General features: G+C 46.2%; 1 protein-coding gene and 1 long non-coding RNA gene across 2 annotated transcripts in view; both read right to left on the bottom strand.

Moving 5' to 3' along the window:
* MAP1LC3A (microtubule associated protein 1 light chain 3 alpha) overlaps positions 1 to 27,933 on the bottom strand; it is a 36,812-nt gene that overhangs the window by 4,599 nt on the left and 4,280 nt on the right. The window contains exon 2 of the mRNA XM_019539733.1: positions 16,552 to 16,607. Coding sequence (XP_019395278.1) covers positions 16,552 to 16,607 — 56 coding nt within the window. The remainder of the gene's footprint in view (positions 1 to 16,551; positions 16,608 to 27,933) is intronic.
* On the bottom strand, positions 4,021 to 8,828 carry LOC109313247. Its single transcript, XR_002102007.1, has 3 exons — positions 8,734 to 8,828; positions 5,209 to 6,160; positions 4,021 to 4,610 (listed from the first exon to the last, which is right to left on the bottom strand). It is a non-coding gene; the product is annotated as an uncharacterized LOC109313247 (long non-coding RNA).

Below are 27,933 nucleotides of genomic sequence, written 5' to 3'. Positions count from 1 at the left end.
TTCAATCCTTGCTTTGAGCATCTGGTCCTTTTTTATATTTTGCACATGCACAACTGGTCCAGTTAAAATATTTGTTCCAGCATTACTGCAATCCACAGCATACACAGGAAGTTCTGGGGCACAGGCTGCATATGAAAGCTTCCATCTAGGGCACAGAAGAGCGTAGGACAGGGAGGAACATGGGCTGGGAGGCGCCAACCTACATCACTCCCCTCAGCAGTTCAGGACTGTGCTCACCACGCACTGGCAGATGACAGCAGCTGCCACCACCCAAGCACACAGCACAGATGTCTGTCAGCTCCATGCAGCAGCTATGCTGCCAGAGTGCAGAGTGCATTCTGGGAAGATGCCAACTTTTGAAGGGACCGTGCTAGCCAGAAGGTGAGGCAGGACTATCTTCTCACATTTGCTGGCTGATGTGAAAGGGAGCAGCTGTCAGGGAAAGGAGGGCTCTACCACCACCAGGGAGTTGTGGGTGTGAGCTCAAAAGCTCTGATGGCAAAACACCACGGTGCAGACTGAACCTCAAAGTACCCATGAAACAGGGTAACTTCCACAGCTGGCAGAGGCAGAACAAGGAAACTGCTGTGTGGTATCCTGTGCTTTTACGAAGGAAAATATATCCCACAGGAAGCACCAGCCCAGGAGTCAAGTGTGGATTTTAACCCTACCCTTAATCAAGGTGGATATAGTAGGATCTTTATCTGGAAAACACCTATCTGCTTCCAAACAACACCAGCCTGAAGTGCTAGGGAAAGGGCAGCAAAAGAGGTGCTCTCCCTGGGGAAGTTGTGTGGATCGGCAAGTAATGCCAGAAAGCAGTGCCTATGCCCAGCATTATGTCATGAGCAGGGAACATAACTATACACAAGGATCCTGCTGCTGAAACCCTCAGTGGAACAAGGGACAGCAGTGATCCCTTGAAGGGTCCAGGACAAGTGCATCCTAAACACAGGTTCACTACAAAAGCCTCCTTTCTATCCAGCCAGGCCCTTTCCCTTCTGGCTGGTTTCTAACGGTTATGAACTGGCAAAAAGCAAACAGCATTTCTGGGCACAGATGAGTGAATCTGGCATGGACAGGCCAGGCCAGGTTGGGAGCTGAAGACAGATCAGACAGCCGAGAGAAGCAGAAATTTTTCCAAGTGCTCTCAAGGCCAATTGTATGCATGTCCTTGTTGGCTCCCTTCTCCAGCCCCACCCCAGCACAGACCATGTAGGCTGGCAAAGGCTGCTAAGTTTCTTAGGTACTACATGATGTTGCAGCAGTGCCCAAACCACTCTAGTGTTTATTCAAACCCAACAGAAATTACTTGGAAGCTCCTGCTATAGTCAGCATGGCTCCTTTCCTCCTGCCATCACTGGGGCAGAAGGGAGGACCTGGCACCCTGCAAATTCACCTTAGCATCTAACAACTCCTTCCCCTTTACTGTCTCCTGCTATGAGGCTTCATTTCAGCCTAGTATTTTGTTAGGAATCCTTTTGTTAAAGTCACATCAGAGAATACTGGAGTATTTGCTTTGGGTTGTGGCAGCCTTTTAAAAACTGCTGCTACTAACAGCTAATGAGTTTATAGTTTCCCCTGTTACTGTCAGTTTGGGCTTTAACTGCGGAGCCTTGTTCTCCACAACATGTTCACTAATTGATTTCTTTAGCTAATTTTAAAATGGAACAGAAGTAATGGGCCTGCTGTTCCTAGATTCCTCCAAAACAGTTTCGCCTCTGGCTCTTGAAAAAACAAAGAAAGAGCATACTTGAGATAGGAGTCCAAATCAGCCCAGCCTTCAAGATGAGACACACCTGCCCCTGGAAACTCTGATCAAGCTCAAGCTCAGGGACTGGGTCACCCACTGTGCTACAAATTACAGCTGAAAGCTGAACAGTATATTTTTATTAGTGTAGATGTGAACTGACCGCTGACATGGCTACTCTAAATACAGCTCTTGAACACAAAACACAGGAATGGTGCAAAATAAAGACTCTAAGAAGTATGGTTGCAAAGAGTTAAGATAACCTGAGCAAGTATCCCATTACAATTATAACTCAATACATTCCGCCGGGAATGGGGATATGAAAACACTTACTGCTCATGCTCCAAACCCTAAACACTGATCTCACCTCAGAGCCTTCCCCAAACCCTCTCCACTTTGTGAATTTTTTTGTTATTTTGAAAAACTAGCTATTTTAATCATCTGAAATGCAATGCTCACTGTTTACTTCCCCTTGATGCATTAGCTGCGTAATTCTGTAGCATGTAAGGATATGTCATTAGCTCAATATTAACATCAATCTCAAAGAGAAAAATATAAATGACACTATCTTACTGTTTGACCTGTCTTGATTTGTCCCTTTAGATTTACAGAGCTTAAGGCTAGGAGGAACCAGGCCTGATAACCCTTTCATCTGAAGACCCGTTTGTTCCAGTCATTCGCTTTTAGTTACCCCAAGGCATAACTTGTGCTTGGCTAAAGCCGAATTTAAAGATGTCAGGAGATATTGAGTCCATCACTTCCTTTCATATTTGAGTAGCTAATGGCCCTTACAGTTAAAGAGGTGGGGCTTATTTCTAGTTTGAGAATAAAAAGCTGGAACTTGAAGCTGCTGGCTCATTCTACCTTTTATATCTAAGAGCTCTTTAGTATGTATTTTCTCCTCAGAGGCACTTCCATGACACGATCAAGTCAATGCCCAACTGAATCTTTCAGAAGGTAAAGACACTGAGCACTGTACAGCAGTCACTTCCTGTGAATCATTTTCTTCAGTCCTGATCATTTTCATGGCTCTTCTCTGCACCCTCTGCAATTCTTGGATAACCGCTGTGGACACAACAATAAACAGTGTACTATGACAGGTCTCAGAAAGCCTTACACAGAGACAAAGAAGTCCCTGGCCTACTGCCATTTTCACACCAAAGATCACATTAACTCTTCTTGTAAGTGTACAACCAGTTGCTCAATCATTTTGGAGTCACTGTGTTATAGGACACTGTCCTTTTTCTCTGCAGCTTCCTGCTGTATTCCTTGATTCTAGATGCAGAACTTGGTATTTGCCTGTAGTGAAATACATTTTGGTGGAAAGAGCCCAGATCCCAATTGCTCTGTGCCACTGCCCCATCCTCACCTTTATTTTCCATTCCACCAAACAACATATCGGTCATGACTTTATAATTATTTCCCGATTGCTGGTGAAGATGATTGACAGAACTCGAGGAGCACAGTGGCCTTATCCCCTTTTACTGTTCCTGTTGTCAGATCTGCAGCCTAGGAAATGAAGCAGATGATAACCATTCTGCACAAGGCTGGCACCGCTACAGCAGACAGGCTGGTTGGTTCTCAGTGGGCCACGCAGACTGAGCCCAGCACATGGTTAAGTGGAAAGAATCTCCAGGAACCTGTGGCTGAGCTCCAGCAAGTTGTTGAAAGGGCCTTGGCTCCCTCCCCCTGTGGCTGGGCCTCAAATAGTGCCCTGGCCAATGTGAAGGAGAGCCTGTCTAAGTTGTACTGTGCTCTTCACTGTGACAGAATGACACACCCAGGCTGGATAAGATGACTAATGGGAAGCACAAAGAAGAAACTACTACACCACAGACCCAGACAGTAAAGGCACCACCGAGCAGAACCTGGCTAGAGGGCACAGCTCTCCCTGCACTAACACACACACTAGAACACATGCAGCTCTCACGTGTGCAAGCTAGGAACCAGGAGTGGGAGGGTTGCTCCTGATCTGCCTGCTCCAGAGCTTTGCTTCCTTTATGAGGCTCTTGGATTCCCCCATTGTATCAGGTACAATATAAGCCCAAAGGAGTTTGAGTGTAACTAAGAATAAGAGGGGATGAAGCTGAGCAAAAGAAAAATTCAGGCTGGAGCTCTCAGTATCTGCATCAAGAGAGAACTGTATTCAATAGGGAAGAAGATCCTGAAGGCAGCTGTGGGAGGATTCCTGCCATTTAAGCCACTCAGAACTAGACTGACTGGGATGCAGACCTAGGCCCTGGGGCTGACGAGAGGTCCAAGCAGCCGAAGATTCACCAAGCCCCAACTACAGCTTCATGGTCACTGGTGTGGTGAGCCAGATTCCAGAATTCACTTCTCCCCAGGAAAACAAGGGGCATCTCCACGGACTTGCCTCAGATGGCCAAGGAACAAGCACCACCTGTCTGGGAGCTGACTGTCAGCTTGCACACACCACCAAAGCTCCACTGGAGTCAATGACACTATCAGGATTTCCACCAGCTGAGGACCCACCCCACGGCACTTTCCCAAGCTCTCCTTTAGGAAACAGTCTCTCTGGGCCCTCTGCTGCTGCCTGGATCTTTCCTATTGGCCTGCTTTTCTGATAGTACCTCCAGACAGCAGCCCTGAGAAGATACAGGCCATTGCAGTCCCGAGTCAGGTCAGTCGAGACAGATCATCTAGAGCAGACCCTGACTGAATCCTCCTGCATGGCTAGGACAGGAAGTCACTGGAGTCTTTAGAACAGGCCTTTACAGCAACTTCTCAGTAAAACAGCGTTCTCCAGATCCTACTCAGCCAAGCACAGCAGCGGCCCCAAAGATACCCCACATGTTGCACTGGGCAAGCTCATCTCTGCACAGCCTGGAACTCTGCAGACCTGTAACAGGGGACCCTAACCCTGTTACTAAGAGACAGGGTGGCCCCTTTAAGTCCAGAACCTTCCAGTCATGGCCAGCCAGTCAAGTAGGGGTGAAGGCTCAAGCCCTGCCAGCCGGTCAGGTGACAGGAAGAGGCAGGGCCGGCTCGCATATAAATCCCAGGGCTGAGGCCAAGATGGCAGTTCCCTGCCAGCAGCTAAGGGGGAGAGGCCTGCCTGCAGGTACAGCCTCTGATACTGGTGAGGCTGGAGCACCCCAGGTTTGGCTTGGATGATGTTATAGCCAGGCAGCTTCAATGTAAGTTATAGCCCAGGGGCTTATGTTTTGTTTGCTGTTTGACACTGGTGGTTTGGGTGAGGCTATGAGAAGATGGAGGAGGCCTCATAGGAGACCCATGGCAGCATGAGGACCCTGGTGCCAGAGAGGGCAAATAGCGCCCCCTGGCATCGGGGCAGAAAATAGGCAGCCTCCCACTTAATTACATCTATTAATCAACTAACAACAAAGTGTGGTAGGTAAGAAGGTGGGCAGTTGGCCTATAACAGGTGGGTGGGGCCACCAGTATACAGACCCCAAAGAGGCCCCCTGGTATAAGACCCTACTGGAGCTGGACCTTGGGACCCTACTTGCATTGCTCCACATCTCTTTCTGACAGTGCAGGACAACTCTGCCTTTGCATGGAGGCTTTGCCTTGCCTGGACCTATTCTTCACATGTCCATGCATTATATTAGATCAGGGTTGAGAAAGTCAGAGCCACTTGCCCTTCTCCTAATGTTAACCGGAAAGGGAGGTCTTGGCCAGGTTCCAGCTGTAGGGGGCATGAAGCATGCCAGTATGTAGCACTGTGCCTCTGCTCATGATCCAGCAACACCCAGCTGAAGAGGACAGGTTGCACAGCTGTAGGAGGCACTAGCTCTGCCCCAATGCCAGCCCACTGCAAATTGGCTGAGAAGCTGCAACATTATGAACTCTCCCACTAAGTAACTAAGGGAGAAGTTCCCAGAGGCTTTTGAGGGCAGCTGGTACCCAAATGGCCTTTGGGCCTTCAAAGACTTTTCCCAAGCAGTGAGTCTAGCAGGGTGCTGTTATGGGCTATGAGCACTTCGCTGACTATTCAAGAAGCTCCCTTTTCCCATGCCCAGGGATCTATTAAACCACTTTCTGTCTCACTGTAGACCCACTTCATGTGCAGCTACTAAGGTCTCAAACAGAATGCGGCAAGAGGCAAAGGACTCCTCAGTATAAGGTCAGATGAGAGCGACCCCCCACTCAGCCTCTTTAGAGGAAATAGGCATGATGGCTCTGTATAACTGCAGTACATAGCAACGGGTTGATTTATTGTGGGGAAAAATGAAACATGCAGCTAGGATGCTTCCTTGCCATCAGCTGAATGCAGTTTTTCCCCTCTCTCCTCAAGACCTTTCTTGGGAAGGGAGGGGACTCTGAAGGATTGCCCTTTCCTATGGCTGCTCTTACCTACACTCTGTTCTTCTTTCCTTCTCCATTCCCTGCTGAATCTGCATTTCACTTTGATAGACAAGTTTTTGGCTGCAAGGGAGAAGGGATTGGAAGATTGCAGTCAGAATAAACTAGGACTCCACGCATGGATGATGCTCTAGCTATGGATCCTGGGAAATGCAAATGAGCACAAGCAGTGTCATGTCTTTCAGGCATATGTAATCCATGCGTTAGCCTGATTGATTGGAGCACAATAGCAGAGCTCTGCGGTGTCTGACCACCTGCATTATCTTTCTTCTTCCTTTCTCCCGTTCATCCTGACTATAGCTTACACCTCAATTATGTCTAATGATAATGAAGACGGATATCTCTAATGATCAGACACTACCATCCCACAGGGACTGACATTTCAATTTATAAAGAGACCAGACTGAAGGATGCCTGACTGCTAGGGGAGCAGCTGGCAAGTGCCTTGAGCTTATAGGCTGTCTTTTTACATGACAGACAATAACTTCTAGGGATCTGGTTGCAAGAAGTCAGCTGCCATTTCCCTAGGTTGACTGAGGGGCTGATAGAGCCAGGTGGCTGGGAGGCAAATAAAACATGGCTGGTTCCAGAGAGGACAGATTTAGATCCAGGTCTGTACATTCCATAGGCTATTCTATATGTACACACAAGCATGCATATCTCCCTCTTGCATCCCTACTGCAGCAGGCTCATTTTAGATTTTACAGGGCAGGGATTCTATTTATCTCAATATCTATAGCAAATCTAATGCAGGGGTTGGCACACCCCAGTATGTGTGCCTGAGCATGGCACATGGGGCCACTTTGCTTGGTATGCCACGCCCAGCCTGGGCTCTGGGCAGCTGCAGGCCATGGAACACAGGCTGCTCATAGCAGGTGGCAGGGAGGCTACAAGCCCTCCGGCAAGCATCCTGGGCTTTGCAGCACGCAGCAGCTGCCCAGAGCCCAGGCTGGATGTGGCAGGCACCTTGGAGGCTGCAACTGGTACAGTGGGGTCTGGAGCCCTGGCCTAGCTTCACTGTGGCAGCTGAATGCGTTTCAGGGTACTTGGTGGGGAAAGGGCCAGCGGCAGTGCAGCCCCAGCCCTCTCCCCACCATGCTCCCCCCAGGAACTTATGAAACTGCTGCCAGTAACAAGCTGGGCTGGAGCTCTGGACCCCAGCACAACCAGTTGCAGGCTTGTGGCTGCCTGCTGCAAGCAGCCTGGGCTATTCATGCAGGCCATCCTTGCTCCCTTTTCTTTGCAGTGGGGGTTATGTGCCCACTATATGTGCTTCCCTCAGGGGATGCCCCATGCTCTCTGTCTTGCAGTGCTCATGTCTAGCAGCCAGCAGCAGCTCTCCCTCGTCTTTCCCTCCCCTCCTAGTGTGCTGCTGCCATGCATTTGGGGCAGGGGGAGTTGCATTTATTTGAATAGTAACTTTTCATTCTCCCTTTGTTCTGTGGGAGAAAGTGGTTGCAAGCTTCCCCCTTGCCTCTTTCTCCCCCTGCCATTTTTTGTGGGTGCTCTGCCCCTTTGCTCAACCACTGCCTTGTGGTCAGGGGAGAAGGGCACTGGAAGGCTGCTGCAGCCACTAGCTGAAGAAGCCCTCCAGGGGGGACAGCCAGTCCCTGGAGCAGCTCTCTCTCTCCCTATGCAGAGGTGGCAATCCAGTCACAGTGCAGGCTGCTTGTAGCAAGCCACCACGAGGCTGCAATCAGCTGTGCTGGGGTCCAGAACCCTGGCCCAACTTGTTGCTGGTAGCTGCTGCATATGTGCCTTGGGGAGCGTGGCAGGGAAGGGGCTGGGGCTGCACTGCCACAAGGATCAGGCCCCTTGGGTTTCCACCACCATCTGCCCCTGGCACACCAACATCTTTGAAATCCAGGTTGTGGAGCTTTTTGTCATTTGGCCCAAGACTATTGCTGACCTGTGATGTAGTGCAACAGGCTTCCAAGTCCTGAACTTCTGGGACTTACCGTAACAACGCAACTAAATGTAGGAGAAAATGAACTGGACAGAATCCCAGAGCATGGCAAAGAGAGCATAGGCAGTACCTTCAGCATCTGTCTTAGATAACTCCAAACCCTAGTTTAGAGGGACAGTCTATAGTAGTGAAAGAAAATTTCCATCTTCCTAGCCCCCTGGCTTCTGCTGATGCTAGGCCCAGTCTGGTTTGTAGTGGACTGGTATTGATGTTCCATTCCACTGATTGTATATCACACATTCCTTGGGGAGGTGGCAACAGTAGCCAACCTGCCTGCTGCTGGAAGACTGCAGCTCAGTTTCAAACCCCTCCAAGGCTTCACATGAACAGGCTTGCAATCTGGGAGAATTGCACAGAGAGCTGTATAAAGGGCATGAGGTTGATGAGCTGGGAAGAGCCTATGGATAAGGGCAATGAATCAGGGGAGTGGGCAAGTAACTGGACCCATCCCTTGGGACCTACTTCTAGTTCCAGCTGGATGGAAAATAAACCCATTCTGTTCTCCCAAAAGAGTCCCTGCCAGTTACCAAGGGCTAGTACAGTCCAATACAACTTGGAACAAGGAGTTCCCTGTAGGCCACTAAATAAGAGCCAGCCAGCCATCTGTCTGTAATTCCCCCCTGCTGCCTTGCCACAACCCTAACTAGGAGGAAAATAAAAATGAAGCTACCTTACACATAGGGAGTCTTTCATCCTGGAGATCTCAGAGCACTTTGTCTATACTAGTGATTAGATTACTGACCATGGTACCCTGGGGTGCCTTGAGATCTTGTTAAAGGTGTTGCACAAAGATAAACAAGGTTAGATGTATAAATACCTACATGCGATTCACAAGATAAACCCAAAGAGTTCAAACAGGAATCCATAGCATCAGAAACACTCTGTCCTGCTGTGGTCTTTCTGAGTTCTTTGCAACAGAATAATTGCTCTATTTTATGACTATGGAAAAATAGAGTGAAAGTAAAGACCTGGCATTTTCTGTGGGATGCCTTGAGTGTAACAAGGTTGAGAACCACCAATTTATACAAAAACTATTTTATCCACTGCCAAAATGCAGCTGCCTGTGGGAAGGACTATGGCAGCTGCACATCAGTGCTATTTAGCTCTGGAAAGGAGAAAGCAAATACCCCCTCAAAGTAAAAGTCCAGAATCCAGGATGGCAGAGCAGGTGTCTGAAGCTCAGATTGGTCAATGAGGAGTTATAGCTTTAGGGGAACAAGAGCAATCCAAGAGTGACCCTGCAGTTCCTAACTGCCCCAAACAATATATTATAATGGAATTAATGCACCATCACTAATGCAACCCTACATGCTCACAGACTGGCTCTGGGGTTGCTGGAGCAGATCTACATCCACCATTAGAATAAAAGTTAGCTGGGCTCATGACAATTGAGAAAACTGTAGAAGTGTGCTTGCACCCTGCTGCAGGCACAAAAGTACAATCTGCAATATGGGAAGGTAGCTTCAGGCCCAATTAAAAGTCTGGGCCAATGTGGGCAGGATCTTGGCCTGGCCTCTGAAACAGTGCATCTCTCAACAAAGCACAGCCTCATTCCAAACATAAGGTTGGGCTCAGCAGGGAGAATGCTACGCAAAAGCTTGGTGTTCTCTTGAGTCTTCTATGTAAAAATGGGCAGGCCTGACCATACTTGGGTTTTGAGATCTGACAAGATCTCAACGAGGGCTCACGTGGCTAGAGGCATTTAAAAACAAACCCAAAAAGCTGTTAACCCCCCTTCTAAAAATACCTTGCAAAGGGGAAAAGCACTCCTCTCTGCAGTAGGGGCCAAGCAGATAGGATCTTAATAGTGGTGAAAGGACAGTCTCTCATTCAGATGCATTAATGTTTCCTTGGAGTCTGCTAACCATGAACACTCACTACACAGGTGGCAGGACAGTTGGTAGGAAAGCAGCACTTGACTGGATTACATTGCTTTGGGGGCAGCAGGAGAGCTGTTCCATCCCATTAGCACCTCCTTTAGTGTCATGCAGTAAATCAGTTATTGAAACCCAGCTGTACCTGGGGGAGCAGGAGAGGAGTCCTATGGACTCGCTTTGACAGCCACAGGCAGGCTTCTTAGCAGCTATGAGACTGCAGGGGTTTTACATACATTCAGAGACCAGCAGGAACGGCCAGTCCAAGGAAGAGAGGGGGCATTGTGTGGTATGGAAAGGAAAGTGGGGGGGAAGAGCAGAGGGAGGGGAAGGTGACAGGAAAGTAGGAAATGAGTGTTTAGACAGCTATGAAAAAGCACTGGTTGGGACCAGAGAAGGGACAATGATTGGGCACTACTGTTAATAAGTGGCAATAAGAAGGAGGCTGGTGAACATCACTAGAGGTTTGACAGAGAAGCAGGCTAGATGGACAGGCAGAGTGGAACTGGACTGATCAAAGAAAAGGTGCTCCTCTGCCAATAAGGCACTTCAAAGCAGGTTTCTTCTCAAGTCTCACAAGCCAGGCAGCATTTAGTCTCATCAGAATTTGGATTGGGGCCATGGGAAGGATCATTTCCTGGAGGAGGTAAGACTATTGGAAGCACCATGGGAGCTTGAATATCCTCAGACAGAGCAATTAATTTTTGGATGTCATTGTCCTTTGTGGACCTTTGTACATGCCACAAAATTGGCCTTTAAATTGGTTTAAATGCCCTTTTGCTTTAATGACATTTCTATGTACAGTCAGCAGCATATTATGCTTTAATGGCACTGCTGTTTACACTATTGGTGGCATATTGTGCTTTAAATGACTTGGGATGTAGCAAAATAAAACACCTCTGAGGTGTTTTAATTTGCTACCTAACAAAGTGCAACAGTCGCGGAGGAAAGCACCATGCCTTGTGCAGCTCAGGGGCTGTGCTGGCAGCCTATGGCAGCAGGCAGGCTCCACTTAAGGTGGGGAGGGGAAAGAGCGCAGTGAGCCTTATTTCTGCCCTCCCCCTCACACACACACTTCCCAGAGCCTGTTTGCCTGTCTGAGCTGTGCAGGGGCCTGATGCTTCCCTCTGCAGCTGCAGGGGGGCTGGTGCTTCCCTCTCCAGCTGCGGTGCCTGCAGGCAGGTGCCGCCTGGGGGGCACTGCCACTGCTGCGGAGGGAAGCACCGGCCCCCCGCAGCTCAGGGACCACTCAGCTTGCTGGCAGCTTGACTTCCTCCCCCTCTGTCACTGGAGAGGCAGGTATAGGTCAGGTCTGACCCTTGTGTACATGCCACAGGGGTTTACTTTGGTTTTATTCTCCCTAAATTGAAGCAATGCTTTTAAAAACCAACCACTTCAATTTAGGGAGAACTAAACTGAAGTAATCCCCTGTAGTGTGTACAAGCAGCCAGTGATGTCATTATAACATTGATTCAAACTTAGACCCTCAGATGACACTATATGAAGCTACCTCCTCATCAGATCAGTGAACCTGACACATCAATTCCTCCCAAGCCTACTGGGTAATCCTGGCAAAACATGAAGGGGAGAAATGCCTTCCCTTAAACGAAGAGTCAAACCAAATGCACTCCATATGGTTCTTCTGCCAGTTACAAAGTGAAAGGATATTCATCAGAGAAAGAACAGAAGATCAAGCCAGCTCTCCAGCAAGCTAGTGCAATTTCTTGCAGTAGTAGCTGGTGAAAGAGTTTGGTTTGTAGTAATCACAGAAAAAGCTACAAGGGAATCTCCTGGGGTTGTGGGTTTGATCCTATTTGCTCAGCTCAAGTGCCTCCTCAAGGAAGCAAACCATTTGGCAGGTAGTGCTTACCCCTTGTTGCAAGGGGCTTAGCTGAATCATGAACTAACTGTGGATCCTGCTCAGTTGGACTGAGCTGCAGGGATCCCTCACCTTATAGCGCTGTTTCACTCACAACTCCAGGATGTCTGCAAAGAACTAATACACAGCACATTTCATTAGCTAGGCTGCAGGAGAAACTGGAATCAGCCCATATGAACCCCAGGTTAGTTTGATTAGACCTTTAAAATCAGTATTAAAATAAACCTAACCATGCAAGGACACAAAACTCCTCTCTGTAAATAGGCTTATATTGTCAGTTCTTTCCATTTAGCAACAAGGTTTGCTAGAGCAAATGTACTCTGATCTGCTCTGTCAAATAGCTCCCACCCTCAGGAAAGGGAGACCCTCATCTTAGTTGGGGTTGTAAGGATTAGAAGAAAACTAATGTTACCACAATGCTGCTGTAGGCAGGAATCTGATTGGCTTTTCCAGTTCCCACAGCTTCTCTTAACTGCAGAGGTTTGTTGGTCTCTTTTCTGGCCACCAGATCAGTCTGGCTACCTGGATGCTAATGCTGACTCTCTCTGCCACTCTGAGTAGCACTGGGCAAGTCATTTAGCCTCCCTGCAATCTGTTTCATAGTCTGTTACAATGGTCAGCATTTACTTATTTGCTGAAAGAAATTAATTGACATTGGTGAAAGGTGCTACAGAGAAACATTTTTCCTGTGTCTAAAGGCATCCAGACAGCTTTTGTCCATACACACACTTAGGACTACCTTCTGTCCCTATGTACTGAGTGCAAGCGAACAGGTGTCTACTGCATTTCCCATTGAGGGAAGGTGCTTGGCTACGACAGCAGGGAGGATGGCAAGGACCCAAGCCAAAGAGAATAGAACTGTATAGTTTAGAGCTGAAGGAGAGAAAGATTCAGTGATTTCACACCAAGGTCGCACAGGGAGTCAGGAACTGAACCAAATGTGACTTCCCCACAACGGGGTTCTCTAGTGTATAGGTTTCCCTCGCCAACCATGGCGTTCAGTTCCTGAGAGTTCCCGTGGTTGACAACACAAAAGGCTTATGGGGAAAATGAGGTTAGGGACTTGAATATGATTAATAACGGAACATACAGTGTATAAAAATAATTTTTATTTACCTTTAATAGGATAAAAAAGGTTCACTTGAGTAGTGGGTCTTTTAAAGAAACTAATGATGGATGGCTGCTTCGTTTTCTTTTGAATGAGCTTTCTGGACCTCCCTGTATGGTTTCATGAGGTCTTCCAGCCCTTGCTTAAACATCAAGCTTCTTTCCATGAAGGGGCCCATCTCTACCACCAGGTCTAAGAGAGTCTTGTCCACTAGAATGACCTTGTTAAGGTTGGCAAGATTCAGCTTTGACAGTACCACTACCACTTCATCCTCATCGTCTTTGTCATCACTTGAGGTGGATTTGATAAGCTCACCCAGGTCCTCCTCAGTCAATTCCTCTGCATAGGACTTGAGTAGTTCCTTCACCTCACTGACTTGTGGGATGTGAGGGGATTGAGGACCTACATCTCCTGCAAGGTCCACAATGCAGCGTACCTCAGTCTCTATTGTGGGGAGTCCTTGTAACTCATTGATAGCCTCCTTCCAAAGTTTTCCCCAACATGTGTTGATAGTTGACTGCTTCAGCTCATCCAATGACTCCTTTATGTTAGTGATTCAGTCACAAATATTGTAGTTTTTCCAACACTGTGTCACTGTCAGTGCTGGGTCATACTCCATCGCCTCCACGATGCAGCTGAAAATGCACTGGGTGTAATAGCTCTTGAATGTACTCATTACACCCTGGTCCAGTGGTTGTAACAGGGAAGTTGTGTTGGGTGGGAGAATCGTCACTTCCACATTAGTGTGCAAACTGGACTGTCTCTGGGTGGCCAGGAGCGTTACCCAATATCAGTAGGACTTTGAAGTTCAAAGACTTGGATGTAAGGTACTGCTCCACCTCATGGCCAAAACAGTTGTTAAACTATCCATAAATACAGTGGCAGTAACCCATGCCTTGTGGTTGGACCTCTAAAAGATGGGCAGGTGGTTCTTGTTTTTATTTTTGAAAGCACATGGGTTGTGTGACCTGTAGAGGAGCATTGGCCTTACCATAAAGTCACCTTATCCTGTACTTCACTGCCTTGAAGCTCAGAGCAGACCTCCCCTCCTTCAATAGGAAGGTTCAGGAAGGCATTCTTTTCCAGCACAAATCCATCTCATCAGTGTTAAAGACCTGCTCTGGCTTATAACCCTTTTCCTCAATCAGCTTTTTCAGCTCAGGCTGGTACTGGGAAGCAGCTATGTGGTCTGCTGAAGCTGATCCCCCACAATCTTCACATTGTAGAACTCATGTCTCCTTTTAAAAGTTCTCAAACCACCCCTTGCTGGCTAGAAAACTTGTCCGTTCACTTGTGTGGCCCCCCCCCCACAAGTTCTGGATGATGTGGTCGTAAATTCGCTTTGCCTTCTCACATATCACTTGGCTGCTCAAAGGTACTTTCTTCTGTGTCTGGGCTCCAATCCAGGTGCTTAAGTGCTTTTTCCATTTTTTCTAAGCTATGATCACGTGGCATAAAAGTCACTTTAGCACTTCCCGGTGTACCACTCACAACACTAACCATAATAGTAGCCTCACTTTTCTTAATGGTTTTCACAGTGAATTCGTTCCCACCAAATGCCTCCCTACATTTGTCACACTCTCTCCATGTACTAGATGATCCAACAACTCCAATTTTGTTTCAAAGGACATCACTTTCCTTGCCCTCTTCACAAATTGCTGACCTTCACCACTCATTCATTTAGAGGCCATGATTAAAGGCCAAATGCAAAAATCACAAAGAAATTAGGAGAAAAATGTGGAGCACCTGCGACTGGATGTCAACAGCGTGACTGAGTGTGTGTGAGGAGATGGGAGCGCCACAGGTGGCTAGCAAGAGCTTGAGTGATTTGAAATCGCAGGCGGTGGGCTGATGCACAGCCATGGAAAACTAGTTACTCAAAACTGTATACTGTGGTAGCCAAAATGGTATATAGATATTAAGCATGGATACTCAAAACCATGGTTGGCAAAACCATAGTTGGCGAGGGAAACCTGTATTTTAAGAAACTATTTTCGTTACTGCAGTGACAGGAAATTGACAGTGCCCTTGTTTTCCTGCTTCATCTCCAGCATGTTAAAGTGTTCTAGGCATTTGGGGGCAATGTGCCTGGTAGTTATGCAAGGGTGTTGTTTGCGTAGCTTTAAGAACAGGTTAGACTAACATAGTACAAGATGGCTTGCACAAAGATGACCCTGCTTGACTAGATGACCTCCTAAGTGCCCTTCCAGCCCCACTTTTCTACGATTTTATATTTAGAGTCATTCCATAGGTGAGAGATCAGCAACAGGCCTCCTCTATAAAAGCAGACTGAGTTAGATCCTGTACCTTTGTATGTTATGTGCTCAGGTCCTGGGTATGACTGTGAACTACATCCAAATGGAGGTCCTGGTGGCAACGTGGTGGGGCTACTCATGGTGGGGTAGCTCCTATAAAATACCACAATGTTGCAGCCTCCAGAGTCAGATGAATATAGGTCACCTCAAAACCCTAGCCCCTCAACTGCCTTGTAGGTACTCCTTGTTTGGAGAAAATCTAAGGGACATCATCCTGGTAGACACATGCCCTCACTGAGGCATGAGGCAGTTAGCAGCAGTTTTACATGTTGCTCTTTGGCAGAACCTATAGCCATCACGGCACTGAATGTCTGGACTCAGCCTAACTTTTGGATTCTAAAGCGGGGGACGGTAGGTCTAGGGCAGCCTCCACTCTTCCATACTCTTGCATAGGTATACACATCAAAAGGTATTGGTGCGATGGTCACAGGACTCTGTATAAGCACATTCATCAGGCACCTGACTAGGCCTCTTATGCACATACCATGATCCCAATGGTTGCCTACAGCTTAGGCATCATGAATGCCTATGCCAGTCCTGGGCACATTTTAGGGACATGCAGAAAGCAGACATTTTCCAAGGTAAATATTTTTCCTCCAACAAGGGGGACACATGCTACTAGGGGAAAACAAGGCTACACGTACCAAAGAGAAAAGGAAGCAGAAGAAAACATCTACCCTAAGAACTCGGTCTTATAGAAGGCTAGTAGGAAGCCAGTGAGATGATTCAATGGGATCAAGTTTAGATAGCCTAAAGGCAGTGGAGGCTTTTGGCCATCATTTAAGTTTGATGTCACTGAATCCACACTGAATCCTGCTACCCAGACGTGATTTTAGGATGTGCTGTGTCCATTCAGAGACTGAGGCAAAAACAGGGGTGTAATGAATTATTCACGCTAGGACTATTAGTTAAATGCAAACAGACATTCTCCAATTTGTCCTCAGTAGCCCCCTGTTCACTGCTCTGCAACTGCAAAAATGAACTTGGGCATTTTTCAGTTTTACTCTTATCCAGGACTGCCACTGAAGTAGTTGAGGTCGAATTGACTGCTTGCCCCTTGGGGAGGCAGATGCTGAGCTGTAACAAGACGCAGAAGTGGCATCAGGCAATGAGTTATTCCGATCAGCTCACATGCACAAGGGAGGATGGGAAGAAACATACCTTCATGTAGTTTACTGGGTTGGCTTAGGGGCCAAAGCACCACAACCCCAGGTAGTGGCTCTTAGGGTTCTGCCCAACAGCATACAATTTATCAGAAACCCTGAAAGAGCAGTTCAAACAAACCCATACAAGAGGGAGGGGGAGCACTTACCGGGATTTTATTTGGATGCTGCTCTCGGATCTGCTGCACCTCTTTACAACGATCCGCTGAGAAGGAAAGAGAATAAAGAGTTTTGAGAAGAAGTCTGAATGGGTATAGCTGGGCACTCAGCCTAAGCCATGCATGTTGAGCTTTGCTGAGAAGAGAGATATGGTACTGATGGAGACAATGTTCATTAGATCTACTTTGCTAGTTTTTGCCCCAGTGACTCAGCCCAACAAGCTCCAAATGGACAGATCATTGCTTAGCACCTTTCATAGCCCCTTTTAGCTCAGAACTTTATTGCAACAATAAACCCTGGAGGTGGGGAAGTGTTTGCCTATTTGTAGAACAGGGAGACATCTTTGCCTTATAGAAAAGGCAAAAGATATTTGGGAACAATCACAGGGATTTTCAGAATTAGGAGTATGAAGCTCTGCTCCAAAAATCCCCATAAATACTAGCCTGGCTTCCCAAAGTACCGCAGGACTTGACAGCTCTTTCACCTCAGCAGAGCTCCCCATTTTTGGGGGACCTGTTTTTGAAAGTTTCGGTCCTGGCTTTTCTGGCTCGCAGGCATACGCTGTTTCTCCAGATCTGACAGGTATTAAGCCCATAGCCAACAGCACTTTTGCTGTCCTTACCATCTTCCCATTTGCTTTTAAAGGCCAATCTGGTACGGAACCTTAATCCCTATCAAAAAGTCACCCAGGTCACCATCATCGATTTGTGGCTACAAACACTACTGCAGGTAGAGAGAATTTATGTCCAAACTCACTACTGCCCCTGGCAGATGTTAATTTGTTACATGTTCTATGCAAGTATCACACAACAAATAGCATGCCAAATATTAAACCAGTTTATTGCTGGATAAGAATGAAGAGGATAAGCCACAAAGAAGTTGCTTATTGAAATGGCAACATTTTTGTGGTGCAGAAGTATCCTATGATAGTTTGAACACATAACCAGTCAGCACATTAAAGATTTATTATGTAATATTTGCATATAGCATGAGACAAATGAAACATCTGCCAGGGGACTATGGGAGGAGTAAAGCCAAGAGTAAAAGGGGAGGTTCTAGTACATCCAGTCATTTCAATCTTGCACTATCACAGGTTTGCTTTTCCATAAGAAGTGATGACAAAGAAGTCATTTCTATAGCAAAAGCAGGCACAGGGCACCCCTCCAATTCCCATCCATGTCTGAGAACACTGAATAGAGGGGACCACACTAGGTACAGCCCCCACACAGGGAAAGAGCTGGATACTGTTCTCTAAGACTGCCCCCAGTGCTGGGACTCTGTATCAGATTCAGAAGCTAAACATGGGGCAAATCACCTGCTCTATCCACAGAAAGGCAGCCCAGGGAAGGTTAAACAGTCCAGCTTGAGACATAAAGCAACACAAAGCTGGCACAAGGCAACATAGTTATTCTTCCATTATGTGTTTATGATTTTCAAATTTGTAGATTTTTATAAAGTTTTGGGGGGCCAAAATAATGCACTGCCTGATCTTCTAAAAGATACTGCAGTTCCTGGAAGATGGAAGTGCCATAAGATGACGATGTCTCACCTTATTTCAGCATCATGAGTGCATCCTCCCAAGGCAAAATAGCCCTTTTATACCCAAAGACAAATGCAAATACTGACCTAGTTGTGCTTATCCAGATATTACAACACTCAGATACATACAACCCCTGCAGCAAACCAGTGCCAAATTCCTACACAAGAAAGGCACAGCTGTGCTCAGACATGGAGTGGGTTCCTCTCTGGTTCAACAATGCACTCCTGAAAGGTCCAGTTATTGCTGCCCTGCTTAACAGGATTCCCGCAAGAGTAAGAGCAGGCAGTGCAAAAACTAATACAGGCAGTCCTCAACTTGCAATGTTTTGAGTTACAATGTTTCACACACCATTTATAAACTGACACCCTGTTTCAACTTTCTGGATGTCAGTTTCAACCTTACAATGCTTGATCCCATGCAATGCCATGCCAGTGAACATGTTCACTGCATAGCCCATCTCCCTGGAAAACATCTGTCCAAGCTTCCTTGGATGCTTTCTTTAAGAAAGCAGACAAGACTCCAGAAAAACCTGCAGCCAAGCCTCCTGAGAAGACTCCAGCCAAGAGCCCTTCAAAAAGTCCAGCAAAGTCACCTCAAAGAAGTCCTTCCAAATTAATGCGATTGCTATTTACAATATAAATACATTAAGGTAGCTATATTATTCATCTATAATTGATTGAGTACAACATTATGAGTTATTTTTGGTGAAAACAGAGTATCGGGCTTTGGTTCAGGAACCAGTCCCCCATTTATAACGTTGTTTTCTATGGTAAAAATCAGTTCTGAATTACAACATTTCAACTTAAGATGCAGCTTTCAGGAACCAACTGTGTCATAAGTCCGAGCACTGTCTGTATTGCATCAGGGACCATACATATGGTGCATCCACTGTGGTACACCAACACTAGCTTGGGCACTGAAACCATTTAGCCATGGCAACCTGGGGCTCTGCAGGCTTGTCTTCACACGCAAATTAATGTATATGAATAAACTCCAGAGCTTATTGCACCAGAATTTATTGCTCTCAGGTGCATGATCTACATGTGAGCACAGGACATTGAGCTGGGTTGCAGCAGCCCCACCTAGCAGAGAGCCTGGGAGGTCAGCTTGCTAGCTTAGAGCTGCTGCCCCTGGCAAAATGTGCTGCAGAGGGGCTGGCTAGGGCATGAGGGTGCTTTAGGCTAGCTGGCAAGCAGCACGCTCATGCTCCAGCCAGCCGCATCAACATCCACATATGCTCTGCTGCAGAGTAAAAAACTTCACACCAGGACAGGACTTGTATTTAATAGTACTATCCTGCTGCAAAGTTAATTAGTTTACTCCAGCCTAATAGGGGCACACATGTAAACGTGCAATGTTTACTGTGCAGTCAATTAATCTACTGCACAATGAATGTCTTGTGTAGACATAGCCCTGTGTGAGCTGATTTACTCAACTGAAAAGTGTGAATTAGCCTGCTGAAGTCCCATGCTGTCATGGCTCAGGCACCTTTACACGCCACTACATCCTGCAGTAGAGACGCACCCTTAGACACTCCTCATTTCAGTGCAAGACACTGACAATTACTTGCAGAAAGTCCCAGGTAACTAACTGTAGGCCATTTCAGCAAAATTAAAGTCCCCTTTGAAATGAACTGCAGACAGATTAGAGGGGCAGAACAGGAAACATTCTGTAATGGCAAACTGACATCTGCACTGTATTACTTAAAATAAGTAATATAATCCTCACCCCCCAACTTCTTAACTATGCCAGACTAGTGAGATTAGAAATCTCCCCACTCCTGCCCCTGCCCCACTCCCACCAAAAAAAGAGAAAAAAGGGGAAAAAACCCCAAACAAATCATTGCAGCTGCTGCCCATTTAACATGTGATGTTTGTGTTGCTCCTGCTGCAGCTAATGTCCTAAGGAACAGGCAGGAATTGCAGCTCTCACTCCCATCTGGAACAGGGAGAAGGGACAAAGGCCTCCCTTTGCCAAGAGGTACCTTGACTTCTGCTCTGCATGAGTCAGGTAGCAGCAACATCCCAAGGTTTCCCTCAGGTGTACAGCTCACCCAGAGGAAAGGATGGTCTTGTGGTTAAGGTGCTAGCCTAAGCCATAGGAAATTCAGGTTCTTCTCCCTGCCCTGCCACAGTAACCAAATTCCTTCCATTTGCTTTGTGACTTTAGCCAACCCACTGTACTTTAGATCCTCATATATACAAAATAAGAATAGTAGCTCTTCCCAGCCTTGGAAATAAATACATTAAATGCCAGGAGGTGCTCAGAGATGAGGGACATACACACGTGCAGAACAAGCAGCTGGCCAAGGGATGGTAGAATTTCTCCTCTGCTGCAGGCTGCCATCTTATAGCATACTCTATCAAGGGCTGCCCAACCAAGGCCAGCCACAAGCTTCAGCCAGTGCTACATACTGCTGCCCATTCCAAGTGCCTGCTGCTACACCAGCTTCACTGGAAATTCATTTGCTTGGGGGTCAAATTCAGAGTGCTGATTACAGACTAAGTTACTAAAGTCATCGCTAGTCTAGGGCCTAGATACACTGGAAGATCATCTAGGTCCCATCCTGTCCCTCTGGTGGGTATCACCGACTGCTGCCATATCCTACTATAGAATGTGCTCAAGGCAGGGTTCTGCCCCTAGACAGTTCACCAGATCGTCTCAGGGCACTGTGTAAAACACATCCAGTTAGCAGATGTGTGTGTGTGAGCTTTCAGAGAGCAGAGTGGATTCATCTACTAGTCTGTGATGGTTACCACTATATATATATATAAATAACCACTCCCCACCCCCCAAATATTAAGCATCACATACCTCTGCAGGCAGATGGCACTGCATATATAAATTGTAGTTTAGTTAATAAACATGAGGCTGCTTCCACTGTTATATCATCTAGGCACCATATCTCTTTGGCTTGCTTACAACTGAACCAGAAACATTTACATTGCTATGTACAGTTACTCATTCTCTTGCATGTCACCTCACAGAAGGGGAAATCAACATGGCCTCCTAGGCACCTGTAACTCAGGGGCTCCTCCAGGTTTAAACAGGATGAGAATTAAGCATGCTATCTATGTTCAGAGGCCATTTGGAGACCTTCAGCTATTAAGGTATTCATATAGTGAGCACACAAGCTATCTCCTGGCTTACAAGAGAGGTCACCACATAAGAATTAATAAGCAGGGCCTCCCCCCACTTCCATGGCATACGAGCTCAAAACAGCAACAAGATAAACACAAGAGCTACTTGACTCTCCCAAAAGACACTTAATAGCAAGGGCCACTTGGAAACTAGGAATATTTTTGTAGTGTGATATAAGCCAGGAAAAATGTATTTCGTATTTCTTCTCCAACTGCCACTTCAACTGCTAAGGATTTTTAGCAAAGTTTGCAGACGGCTTCAAAGCTGGTAAGTCACAGGGCATCCCAGAAGGAAGATACCAGCTTTAGGCAGTGCCAGAAACTGGCAAGGTTGTACAAAAGCAGTAATTTCCAAGGTCTTGTATTTCAGCAAACAGTTTATTTGGCTTCCTCTACAGGGAATCCAGAAGCAGCAGCTTTGGGCTGGCAGATGGGAAGTTGGATTACAGAAATGATATTTAAGTACTCAGTCTAGTTCCATTGTCTAAAACAACAGGCCTGCGTATATGGGGAAAAGTAAACCTCTTTACAATTTTTCTATATTCATCTCTTAAGTTGGCATCAGAAACATTGGGCAGGATGATTAGCTTTAGTACACGCTTGGTACACAGACCAATTTCCAGACTGGGATCGAAAAGGGCCACAACAGTCAGCAACCAATACAGAAAGATGTGGAGATGTCACATGTTACCCAGATTACACATAAGCTTATGGGTAGGCTACTGATAAGAGGCAGAAACAGGCTTACAGCCCAACCTTTTATTTGCTTGCACTTTAAAATGTGAACACATACATAAACACTTATCCCGAAGTCTACCTGGCTACCTGTGACAGCACAGCATAGATTCTCACCTACATTGGCTGGGGAGACTTGAGTAGTGGAAGAAGGGTGGCACACAGATTTGGCAGCAGCCCTTCTTGAGTTTTCTTAGTTCTCCAAATCTCCCTCCAGCCTATGCCCAATGTTTATAGATGGCTGGTTCTAAAATTCTAATAAATGATCTCTGATTGGTTTTATTTAAATTTGTTCCACTGAAACTTTTGGAACTGGACTAAACCAGATCTCTTGCAGACTTGGAAGGTGTCAATTAGTTGGGATTTATATCCTTGGGAAAGAAAGAGGGAGGGTTTTTTAATCTCTCTTCCTCCCCCATTGTGGAGTGCTGCTCAACACTGGCTTGTTTCTTTTTTTACCTTTTGTTTATGGTCTTCTCTGACAAGGCTGTTTTTGTTTTTACAAAATATCTAAACTTCTTAACAAAACAAAAAAAAAAAATATCTTATTATATAGCAAAATAGCATCCAATACATTTGGTTGCATAAATCACTAATATTGTAAGATAAAGCTATGATATAGTATATTTGGATTATTTCATGTATGGTCTACCCTTATCTCCTTTCAGGCCCTGTGCTTTAATTATGTTTGATGGCTTCCTTTACTTTGCTGACTAAGCTAGTTGTCACATTTGCAAAGGTCTACACTACAGTCCCTCAGAAACAGGGTTTGAGACCTTTTGTTTAGCCACAGTTTTGTGGATTGGCCTAGGCTCCTCGTAAATGGCCAAGGCTTGCAACATGAGAAAGGCTGATCAACAAGCTTTTCTTTTCGGAGGGCTTGTAGTCCGGGTCTCTCCCTGGAGCAACACTGCTGGGGAAAAACAGGAGCAACAGATATCTGGGCTAGAGCCCTGGAGTAAAGTAAGGAGGCCTTGATCTACAACAGGTGCCTGGGGAACCCTATGGGAGGCTGAGAGAACTTGGAATGACAGAAGTTGCAGAGGAAATTTAAAACAGACCTTTTGCTCCTTAGCAAGCTTAAGGAGCTCCTAGTTTCATACTAGTTGTGTGGTATGCAGGGACCTCCAGGGGCACAGACCACCACACAGCTCAGCCAACTTCCTTGGAACCCCAAGAAATCCTAGACTAGGATGTACAAAGTGCTCCATGTACACACACAAGTGACCAAGATCCAGTCTTCGAGCACTTCCTTGAACGAAAATGCAAGCAAGTGCTTGCTGTCCCTCTCTTTCATAGGTTCAATGTAGTTTAAGGCCAGAGGGACCATCAGACCTAATCTCACCTATCTCAGGTCATTCACTTTATCCAGTTACCCCTGTACTGAGCCCAATAAAATTCATATGGCTAAATAGTCTTGACCTGTCTAGACTGGAGAAGGGATGAAGACTACACTAATTCCTTTCAGAGTGTGTTGCATGGTTAATATTTTGGGCCCAATTTGCAATGAGAATTAGAGCAAAAATGGTAGAAGTTTGTTTCCCTTCAGCTGCTAACTGATCTAAGCTAGAGCTGCCTCAGAGGTGATGTCTCTAACTTGAGAAACTGCTCCAAGTTAATGAGCTATTTTTAAGTTCCCTGCAAACAGACTTCCATAGCACCACTATGTCTTCTCTGTTGAGAGAACTCAAGATGAGCATCATGTTTTCTTCCCACCAAAGGTGAATCCTTCAGCTTCACCAGTGCTAGAGGGCACTATCCAAGAGCACATGTGCTGTACCTACATGGAAAAGTAAAGTCTGGTACCCTCTTGTATACACCTCCTCTCTGCATGTCTAGAGATTTCCTAGTGAGATACATGGTTCATCTCTACTTAGAGAAAATGTGGTATCCTGGAGACTGGTCTTCACATGAATCCATCCCCCCAACATTAACCATGGCAGTGAGGAGACCTGTGAATCAATTCAAGAGAACTGAAGAGAAGAGGCTGTAGGAAGAAAATTTTAGGACAAACTCTTATGGAGGTAAGAATGGGTCAGCTGCATTAGAGCAGCAGCCCCAGCCCAGACTGTATAGCACTTTGCACAACATCAAACACAGCAAGATAACAGTCCCTGCTACAGGAAGCTTACAAAGGATAGGAAAGAGAGGCACACTGAGTGGGTGGGGAACACAAGGAAACAATGAAATGGGTTTTCCTGTAGTGCAGGTGCATTAGGGAATCAACACTGATTGGAAGGATACGTTTAGGTCAAGGGCAACTAGACAGACAGGGTGCCCTCCTACCATACCTCTTCAGGCTATGAACTTACCAGCTTTCAAGCTATGGAGGGTCAATGCATGGATGGCAGACCTTAAGGAGAAACCCAGGCTCTTGCAGGGTGTGGTAATGGAAAAATAACAAATACCATTCCTCACTCTGACCCATATAGTATCAAGAGTTGTTTTGTTCAGGAAGATGGCACTACAAGCTACTTGCAGCCATTCAGCTGGTGGAGAGTGGGGCTGCATGCCCCATAGTCCCCCTAATTCCCACCCCTCTAGCTACATTCTCTTAATTTACAACCAGCAATAGGATCACTTTCTGATTCTTGCCTAAAATGGGATATATTTTTGCTGTGCTTAAATAGTTGCAGAAGGGATGACACTTTAGCAGGGAACTATCAGAGAATATTTTTTTTTTTATGGGAAAGGAAGGAATAAAGTGGGGTTTGGCAGGTTTTATTCAACACAGCTCTGGACTGAGTACAGTACTAGGAATGCTGAAGCCAAGGGCAAGTTATGCAGGCCATCCCAGATGAATGCTAATAAACACTGATGCAGTAATCACACCCTGGTCTTTCAAGGTCAAGCGTCCTACCAACTACCAGAAGCACACCCCTGTTTATGACCCAATAGTCACATAGTTATGGACCAGAAAACCATCCTGTGTCCAAACCTCCAAAGAGCTGGTCTTCCTTGGGTCAGGGTAAGTTTGGGTGCATGGAATTCCACATCCAGGAAAGTAAGCTGAATTTTTAGAAAGAGGGCAGATGAGCTTGTCAATCTCTCATGTGGACTTCACTGCTACATAAGTGAGAAGTATACTGCAGGCCTAGATATGGGCATTTTAGCTTATTAAACACCTTATTAAACTTTATACTTTCTCTGAACCCCAAATGATCCACAAGTCATCAGGGATAAGCACATGCTCTTACGAGAAAGTATAAAGTTTTGATCACTGGATATTTTTTCCCCTCTTCCTCAGAGGCTTGGACTGTTGGAGCTCATTGTATGTAAGGTACCTGGTGGAGGGATATATAGTGATGCTGCAATTCCTGTTTGCAGCACTGACAGGACATGCAATGCTTCAGGGCGGTATGATGTTTTGCTAGTGTGACTGGCCAATATTATCCCCAAGTTCATGTCATACAGTGGTGTTCTAAAGGCACAACTTCTGGATTCAAATGATGACTTGGGAACATCAGCTTTAAGTAAGTAAATTTCCATGTAAGTTTGTAAGTTTCCAGCCCTCTTGTGGCTTTTGAGTGCTCGGGGCTTTTTCTGCCCAAACAAGCAAAGAAAAAAAGACTCCGCCCCACCCCAATTTTCTTAAATCCTACAAGCTTTGAGCCAATTTTGTAAAACGTTTTTTGAGTACAATTCAAAGAGTTGAATCTTTGGGGTTGACAAATCTGCATTTATGGCTTCGCTAAGGGGGTAGCAAGCCAAGCCACACAAGCTGTGCGAGCCAAACTTAAACCAACATAACCTTTCTATGCATGCTGCCACGCTACCATAATCCCTCTCACCAGGTTACATGGAGACAACACATAGGCACTGGTACACAAACATATTCTGCATTAGGTGCCCACATACTAGCCCCCCCTCGGCCACCAAAAGGTGTACAACTAATTTATAGATACGAATGTGTACTCCAGTACATATTAAAAAAAAAAAAAAAGGAATGGAGACAGCCAACTCTAGAAAGCACTTATGGGTCACTTCAGACTGAAGGCATCACAGAAGTGTGCTACCAGTATTGACATACCTGCAAAAGGATTCTGGATCTGCCCTCTACCCCACAGACCTGCACCACGCTGTGGCTCAGTGACAGCTGCTGGGGTGGTGGGGGGAGGGATAAAGTTTACCGCTTCATTTCACACGCCTGCGTGTAGAAGCTTAACCTAGATAAGTAACTGGAGACCAGGGGAAAAACAGTCACGTGCCCCTTTGCTTAAAGACAATTTACAAGCTGCTGCTGCCCTTTGAGTCAGGAGGGAGAAGAAAGAGTAAGAGAGCAAGAGGGGGATGCTGCGATAGTGGGGGTGCCACAGGACCAGATTCCTGGCAGTGAAATGAGACTCCCACTGGTTTGAGGGAGCTGATCAGGCCCACACCATTTGAGAATATAAGCTTTCCCTTCAATTCATTTCAGCTGTTGGCAGGCAGCCTGCAGGAGCTGAAGGCATCCAGGATAATGCTAGGAAAAGGATGGGTGTGGTGTACTCCAATAGGTATAGAAACCACTGGCTCGTTGATTAACAACACATTTCATTTTAAAATACAGTTAATAAAATAGGGGCTAATTCTTCTTGACAGAACCCTTAACACCCCATAACAAGAGATATCATAGAGTAAGTCTGGGTAGCAAATGACTGTTCTACTCTCTACAAGGGAAACACTCAAGATGTGGAAGAACTGCAGCATGAGAAGACAGATGGCTCACCCAGAGCCAAGCTTGAATGCACAACCCCCTGGGTCTCACTAGGCAGGGCTGGCAAGAGCCACTGCTTTCTGCGCGGTGCTTGCACTGGATTTGGATGAGTTACAAAAATGTTCCAGATGCAGAGTAACTGGTCCTTTGCTCAGTGTTTATTACTGTTCCAGCTGCATTGGAACAGGAATGGCAAGATTCCCACCCTCCAAAATGCTAGAAGGTTATTTTCTGCAAGTGACTTTTGCAGCTGTAAGTTGACATGTTCCTCTGTCTTTGTTCCCCATGGTAACAGCTTTAACATCAGCTCTGCAAGGCAGCCTGTAACCAACTGAAAACTTTCCCAAACAGGCGGCTTAAGAGCTAGGAAACGAAGACATAACATGTAGTAGCACACAAACCCCACCACCCCAGCAGCTTCCAGGGAACAAAGAAGTCCTATCACTTCTAGGGCTAGGAAAGCACTCACAAGCTCAACTCCATGTGTGAAGACTTCACACTTCCACTACTGTGAAAGTGAGCTAAGCTACTCCAATTGTAGATTTATGCATGTGGCCAGGCATATTTGTGTACAAGGCCCATGTGGGAACTCCTGCTTTAAAAAAAACAAACAAAAAAACCCTGTCCTTAAGGTCATATGCGGACTACTCTTTTCTGCATCCCCAGCCTATTTCCAATCAAGCACAAAAGGCATCAAGTAATTCCTTCACAACTGACAATTATTGCTGTAGTTGTTGCCCTTTTTATCTAGGGATCCACTTATATTGCAGAGGGGGAACAGCATTATCTTCCTTTTACAGATGGAGAAAGCAAAGCAGAAGACTGGGGCTACACATCCTCCAGCGCACAGAAGCAGGAACAGAATCCTAGTCAGTGGATCATCCATTCCTTACTGGCTTGACAAGACTTTATCTGCTGCAAGCACCTCCCAGCAACAAATGCAAAATAGTCCAGCCTATTTTCCTGGCAGTCAGTTTGCATCTTTTGTTATCACACAAAAATTGATATTCACATTGCACGTCTAGCTGGAAAGCGAGTACAAGAAAAACTAAACACATTTCTAACATCGAACACATTTCTAACATTGAACATTCGACAGCATGGAGAGGGTCCAGAGGAGGCCACTCATAGGATCAGGGGACAACAAGGCAGGCCCTATGAGGAGGGGCTACGGGACCTGAACCTGTTCAGCCTCCAAAAGAGAAGGCTGAGGGGGGATCTTGTTCCCCCGAGCACCGCCAGGAGTGACCAGGAATAACGG

The sequence above is a fragment of the Crocodylus porosus genome, unplaced genomic scaffold (assembly GCF_001723895.1).
Source record: "Crocodylus porosus isolate Cpor-Errol unplaced genomic scaffold, CroPor_comp1, whole genome shotgun sequence".
Classification (NCBI taxonomy): domain Eukaryota; kingdom Metazoa; phylum Chordata; order Crocodylia; family Crocodylidae; genus Crocodylus; species Crocodylus porosus.
Note: the sequence above shows the minus strand (reverse complement) of the source record. Positions and strands in the feature narration are given on the sequence as shown.